This window comes from Tachysurus vachellii, chromosome 26 (genome assembly GCF_030014155.1).
Source record: "Tachysurus vachellii isolate PV-2020 chromosome 26, HZAU_Pvac_v1, whole genome shotgun sequence".
NCBI lineage: Eukaryota > Metazoa > Chordata > Actinopteri > Siluriformes > Bagridae > Tachysurus > Tachysurus vachellii.
Genome location: NC_083485.1, coordinates 16,451,850 through 16,459,349, shown reverse-complemented (window position 1 = coordinate 16,459,349; position 7,500 = coordinate 16,451,850). Strand labels below are relative to the sequence as shown.

At 45.0% G+C, this 7,500-nt stretch overlaps 1 protein-coding gene across 6 annotated transcripts in view; it reads left to right on the top strand.

The window, feature by feature from the left end:
• Positions 1–7,500, top strand: part of LOC132841361 (ephrin type-B receptor 4a-like) — a 38,349-nt gene that overhangs the window by 14,236 nt on the left and 16,613 nt on the right. For all 6 annotated transcript variants that reach the window (XM_060863709.1, XM_060863708.1, XM_060863707.1 and 3 more), the window contains exons 2-4: positions 361–434; positions 1,024–1,320; positions 2,746–3,136. In XM_060863709.1, coding sequence (XP_060719692.1) covers positions 361–434; positions 1,024–1,320; positions 2,746–3,136 — 762 coding nt within the window. The remainder of the gene's footprint in view (positions 1–360; positions 435–1,023; positions 1,321–2,745; positions 3,137–7,500) is intronic.

The window sequence follows — 7,500 nt, the reverse complement described above, 5'->3', positions numbered from 1 at the left end:
GTGTGGCTCTGTGTGTGTGTGGCTCGTTGTGTGTGTGTGTGGCTCTGTGTGTGTGACTCTGTGTGTGTGACTCTGTGTGTGTGTGTGTGTGTGTGTGGCTCGTTGTGTGTGGGTGTGTGTGTGTGGCTCTGTGTGTGTGACTCTGTGTGTCTGTGTGTGGCTCGTTGTGTGTGGGGGTGTGTGTGTGGCTCGTTTTGTGTGTGTGTGTGTGTGTGGCTCGTTGCGTGTGTGTGTGTGTGGCTCGTTGTGTGGGTGTGTGTGTGGGTGTGTGTGGCTCGTTGTGTGTGTGTGAGTGTGTGTGTGTGTGTGTGTGTGTGTGCGCGCTCATCTCAGTCTCTCTCCTCTATGTATTTCTTCCAGAGGTTTTAATGAACACCAAGACAGAGACATCAGACCTGAAGTGGACGACTTACCCCCGACCTTCTGGGTCTGAGGTGAGACACAGAGCCTGAATCTTCTCTATCATTATTATTACTCTGTCTGTTGTTCCTGAAACACGGAGCGTCGGCTCATCGGATGCTGTGTATAAAAGTAAAGTATGTGCATCTCAGACCATTACATCAACATGTGTGTGTTAAATGTCCAGGTCCAGAGTGTTGAGTGGTGTTGAGTCAGTGTTCAGTGCAGAACACTGGAGTTCACTCCAACCTTCATCTCCACATCATGTCTTTGTGCACAGAGACATTGTTCAGCTGGAACAGGTTTCTGTTCCTGTTAGCAGAAACTGTAAAGCTACAGGATGCAAAGACATTCTATACAATAGTGAACAATCACACATGGGTGTTGTGGTCAGGGTGCACATACTTTTGGGTGTGTAGTTATTATACTTTTTATTTCTTTACCGTAGCTGCACACTGAAGTGTTTGTAAAAGCTGTCGTGTGGAGGTGCAGCGTTTTAGCTTTTAGTTTCTTTGTACTAATTTGTGTACGAGGAGTAAAGCGTTAGTGTCTCGGTGAGTTGCTCACTAATACCTTTTATTACATAAGCTGTAAATAATCTCTCTCTCTGTCTGTCTTCTGGAGGAGGCGAGCGGTCTGTGGGAGGAGGTGAGCGGTCTGGACGAGGAGAACAACAGCGTGCGGACGTATCAGATCTGTCAGAGCGATGGCTTGGCCAGTCATTGGCTGCGCAGTAAACTGATCGCACGCCGTGGAGCCTCGCAGGTGTACGTGGAGCTGCGCTTCACCATGATCGAGTGTTCGTCTCGCAGCACGCACCATCGCTCCTGCAAGGAGACCTTCAACCTCTACTACTATCAGAGCGATGTGGATGATGCCACGCCCACACACCCCGCCTGGATGGAGAACCCTTATGTCAAGGTAATGTCACCTTATGTCAAGGTAATGTCACCTTATGTCAAGGTAATGTCACCTTATGTCAAAGTAATGTCACCTTATGTCAAGGTAATGTCACTTTATGTCAAGGTAATCTTACCTTATGTCAAGGTAAAGTCACCTTATGTCATGGTAACGTCACCTGATGTCAAGGTAATCTCACTTTATGTCAAGGTAATGTCACCTTATGTCAAGGTAATATCACCTTATGTCAAGGTAACGTCACCTTATGTCAAGGTAATCTCACCTTATGTCAGGGTAACGTCACCTTATGTCAGGGTAATGTCACCTTATGTCAAAGTAATGTCACCTTATGTCAAGGTAATCTCACCTTATGTCAGGGTAACGTCACCTTATGTCAGGGTAATGTCACCTTATGTCAGGGTAATCTCACTTTATGTCAAGGTAATCTCACATTATGTCAGGGTAATGTCACCTTATGTCAAAGTAATGTCACCTTATGTCACGGTAATCTCACCTTATGTCAGGGTAACGTCACCTTATGTCAAAGTAATGTCACCTTATGTCAAGGTAATCTCACCTTATGTCAAGGTAACGTCACCTTATGTCAAGGTAATCTCACTTTATGTCAAGGTAATCTCACATTATGTCAGGGTAATGTCACCTTATGTCAAAGTAATGTCACCTTATGTCAAAGTAATGTCACCTTATGTCAGGGTAATGTCACCTTATGTCAGGGTAACGTCACCTTATGTCAGGGTAATGTCACCTTATGTCAAAGTAATGTCACCTTATGTCAAGGTAATCTCACCTTATGTCAGGGTAACGTCACCTTATGTCAGGGTAATGTCACCTTATGTCAAAGTAATGTCACCTTATGTCAAGGTAATCTCACCTTATGTCAAGGTAATCTCACCTTATGTCAAGGTAATCTCACTTTATGTCAAGGTAATGTCACCTTATGTCAAAGTAATGTCACCTTGACCACACACACATCTTTGTTATTTGTGTATTAACACAGATGTGGTGATGAATAGTCATTAGGTCAGTAGGTGAGTGTTACTGCCAGTTTAACTCCTTCACCCTCAGACTTTCACCTGCTAAACCAACTTAAAAACCTTCCTGCTTAGACACCAAGACCACATCCGCCCACATCCACCCACCGCCGCCCACATCCGCCCACCGCCTGCTGTTTAACCCTTGACCTTTTTATGTTTTCCTCAGTGACCCTTACCTGTGTGAACGAATCCTAATGAGAACCCTTTGAACCCGAGCCGTGTCTCTAATCCGACACACTGTAGTGCACTGGCACTGTTCTGAGTAACTCAGTCACACTGGGGAAGTGGTTTTGGTACCCAGAAGATATTGTAGAACCTCAGAGAACCGGAGTGTAGAACAACAAAGCACTTACCGTTACTCCATTCGCACTTTAACCTTTGCCCTTTGCAGGTGGACACGGTGGCAGCAGACTTCCTGCTCCGAAAAGGAGGAGAGAAAAAGTTTAATGTGAAGACGCTGCGTTTGGGTCCCCTGAGCAAGCGCGGCTTCTATTTAGCCTTCCAGGCTCAGGGAGCGTGTATGGCTCTGCTCTCAGTGCGGGTCTTCTTCAAGAAGTGTCCGTCACTCACACGCTCGCTGTCTGTCTTCCCCGAGACGATCCCACGCTCTCTGGTGCAGGAAGCTGTGGGTGAGTGTGTGAGGAACGCCGCTCTGCTCGGACCCAAAGCCAGACCGCCCAAGATGTTCTGTGCTGAGGACGGACAGTGGGTGGATCAGCCGAGCAGCAGCTGCACGTGTTTGCCGGGGTACGAGGCCGGGCCAGGGGAGCTGGAGTGCAGGGGTAAGACACTGTGTGTGTGTGTGTGTGTGTGTGTGTGTGTGTGTGTGTGTGTGTGTGTGTGTGTGTGTGTGTGTGTGTGTGTGTGTGTGTGTGTGTGTGTGTGAGAGAGAGAGAGAGAGAGAGGCCTGTGGAAGAAGCTGACTGTGATAAAAGGTGAGCTGCCGTGACATTTCAGTAGGATCAGGTCAGTTTGAACTGCACCAAATCAGCTTTATCCAATTAGCATAAAATTTGCATACATTTGAATTAAACTTGAGTTAACCAGACCGCAGTGCTTCGTGGGATGAAAGAGAGAGAGGAGGAGCGACAGATAAGGAGAGAAAGAGAGGAGATGAAAGGAGAGGTGGAAGAAAGGCGGATGGGATTAAGGAGGAAAGGGGGAAGTGAAGGAGAGGAAGCAATACAGGAGAGACTAAATGAAGGTGAAGGAAAGGACGGGAAGGGATGAAGGGATGAGGATGAAGGAGTGAAGTGTAGAAAGAATGGAGTGTGTAGGAGAGTGGATAGCTGATTTTTTATTTATTTATAAGTTAGACACACACACACACACACACACACACACAACAGTGTCACACTTTTGAAAATCCTGAGTCTTACTTATCTGGTGTGAACATTTTTATCTGCAATATCTCTTTTTACACCTCTGTACACACACACACACACACACACACACACACACACACACACACACACTGACTCGTGTTCTCCCACGAGAGTCCGTGTTGCAGGACTAACATAAATTCACACTGACAACAGCTGCGACTTTCACACTGTTCAAGAAGAGAGAGTGAAGAAGAGAGTAGGAAGGAGAGAGACTGCAGAAGAGAGAGAGAGTCTAAAGGGAGGAGAGAGTGAGAGAAAGACAGGACACAGAAAGGAGTGAATTGGGTGAAAAGGAGCTTTAAACCTGAAGAGGACACTTCAGAACGAGGGTGAAAAAAGAACGAGAGAGTGAGAAAAAGGAGCAGAAGATGGAGCGAGAGGTCGGACGGAGGTCGAGTGACTAACAATGTCAGAGTCTCGGCAGAAACGAAAGCAGAAAACTGATAGAAAGCAGTGAAAAATGGGAGAGGGGGAAAATGGTCAGAAGAAAACAGCGTTTCAGTGAGTTTCATCATCATTTATTACATTACTGCAGGATTAAGTCACATACACGTGTGTGTGTGTGTGTGTGTGTGTGTGTGTGTGTGTGTGTGTCTAGTGTACGTCCTGGAAGATGTTGATTGTTTTCCTCTAACAGCAGGTTCACAAGTGTTTTATTCCTCCTGTGCAACACAGTTTACCAACAAATTTATGCAAGAACCAGAAAATAGGAATCAAATATGAATCCGACTCGAGTCAATCTGACTCAATTCAATCCGACTCGAGTCAATCTGATTCAATTCAATCCGACTCAAGTCAATCTGACTCAGTTCAATCCGACTCGAGTCAATCTGATTCAATTCAATCTGACTCGAGTCAATCTGACTCAGTTCAATCCGACTCGAGTCAAGCAGGAAAGTAATAAAGAAAGAAAAAAGAATTCCAGTTCAAAAAGGAATCAGGAAGGAAGGACTGAAGAATGGATCCAATATGAATCAGGAAGGAAAAAAAGTATAAAACAGTTTAAATAGAAATAAAATAATAAGACAGAAGTAATGAATCAAATATGAATCAAATTCATTTTAATATTAAAGCTCAAGCTGATAAAATGATAATAATAATATACACAACATACATCCACCATGTTACTGCACTCTGTGTGTGTGTGTGTGTGTGTGTGTGTGTGTGTGTGTGTGTGTTACCCCTTATCTGAAAAGGAGTTGTCTTAAACTTTCAGGAGGTGAATCTCTGTGAATCCCTTAACACCCCCCCAACCCCCCCACCCCCGCACATTTCTGTGTAATGGATCAGTCCTTTAAAGATTACTCACTCTAATGATAAATGATGATCCTCTGGATTGTGTGTGTGTGTGTGTGTGTGTGTGTGTGTGTGTGTGTGTTTGTGTGTGTGTGTGTGTGTGATGAGCAGGCTGCATTGTGTTAAAAGTTCGTCATCTGCCATGCTAAATCGGAGCAGCTGTTCTGTCTGTGGGAGTGAAACTCCTGGAGCACACACACACACACACACACACACACACACACACACACACACACACACTTTCTACCCCTTCGCTCAATTACTTACTCAGCATTCATTCCCTTACATACACCCACCCTGCTGATTTCACACACTCACACACACACACACACACACACACACACACACACACACACACGTCTTCAGGCCACAACGAAACAATAAGAAGGTCTAGCACAATGAATCCCTAATGACTCGGTCAATTAGGCACAGGGGGACAGACAGACAGGGGGACAGACAGACAGGGGACAGACAGGGGGACAGACAGACAGGGGACAGACAGGGGGACAGACAGAGATAGTGAGAAAATATGAGACCGCAGGCAGAGGTAGGCAAATTAGCCCCTTAGGTCAGCAGTGAAAGGTCATAAAGGTCGAGTGCCATACAGAGCAGTTTAATGGAGAGAGAGAGAGAGAGAGAGAGAGAGAGAGAGAGAGAGATTGTGTGAGGGTGTGGTGTGAGAACCTAATGTGTGTAATTACACACACACTGTGGACCTGAAGCTGTAGTTTGTTTAAAGCTAAAAGTAAGTTATAAAAATGTCCTCATATTGATTACAGTGCATTCACACACACACACACTCAGTCACACACACACACACTCAGTCACACACACACGCACTCAGTCACACACACACATACACACACGCAGTCACACACGCAGTCACACACACACATACACACACTTAGTCACACACACACACTCAGTCACACACACACATACACACACTCAGTCACACACACACACACTCAGTCACACACACACGCACTCAGTCACACACACACATACACACACTTAGTCACACACACGCAGTCACACACACACACATACACACACTTAGTCACACACACACACTCAGTCACACACACACACACACACACTCAGTCACACACACACACACTCAGTCACACACACACACAAGTGGTGCTTTAATCAGAGTTAATTCTGAGTGTGTTTTGATTTGCCTGATTAACTCATGTTAATCAAAACGAGAGAGAGACTGAGGAACAAAGAGAGACAGACAGATGGACTTAGAGAGGGAAAGACAGACAGACAGACAGACAGACAGACAGACAGACAGGTTCTTTTTTTAATTCTCCTTTTCTTCTCGATGCTTTGGTGATATTGCGGTCTAAAAATCATCGAATAAAATACTTTAAAAATGAAAATGAATTTAAGAAATATGTGGAGCTGAGGGTAGGTTGGGGTAATTAACTGCCTGTGTGTGGTGTAAAATCCCAAAGCATCAGTACTGTACCTCAACACACTAGTAGACTCAACGGTGTTTAATACATACACACACACACACACACACACACACACACACACACACACACACACACACACTCCACCTCTTCCTGCTCACGTATACACTTCATACACACAATACAGACCAGGACCCTGCTGCCCTGCTAATTATTCAGCTCGCCTTACATTGTCTTTCTGTGTGTGTGTGTGTGTGTGTGTGTGTGTGTGTGTGTGTGTGTGTGTGTGTATGTGTGTGTTGGGGCTCCCCCTCTTTTCTCTTTTTCTAATGTGAGAGGAAGGTCAGTGTAGGGCCACATTCCCCACTCACAACCTTTTTCACTCTCTCTCCTTGTGTCTCTCACTCTGACTTGCTCAGACTCTTTCTTTCACTCTGTTTATCTCTCTGTTTATCTCTCTGTTTATCTCTCTGTTTATCTCTCTGTTTATCTCTCTGTTTATCTCTCTGTTTAGATCTGTCTGGATTTCTTTCTCCATTGATTCTGTTTTGTTTTTGTTTCTTATTTGACTATCTTGTTCTCTCTCTTATGCCCCATACCCCTGTGTGTGAGTGTGTGTGTGTGAGTGTGTGTGTGTGTGTGTGTGTGTGTGTGGTGTGCGTTCACAGTGGATAGATGAACACACATTCACACTAATAACTCATCATTATCTGATGTGCGCACTCGCTGTATCTCATCTCATCGTTTTTTTTATTCAGAGACGCTTCACACGACACTTTAATAAAATAAATATTTACCAGTGAAGCAACTCCAATTGAAAGAATGAGGGTGGGTGTGTGTGTGTGTGTGTGTGTGTGTGTGTGTGTGTGTGTGTGTGAGAGGGAGAGAGAGAGAGAGAGAGAGAGAGAGAGAGAAATGGTTATTTATATTGGCTGGGAAAGGAAGAGGCTTGCTGAATTGTAATGGTGATGTCATGACCGCCTGAGATTAGAGCTGGGATTTTTCCTAACACACACACACACACACACACACACACACACA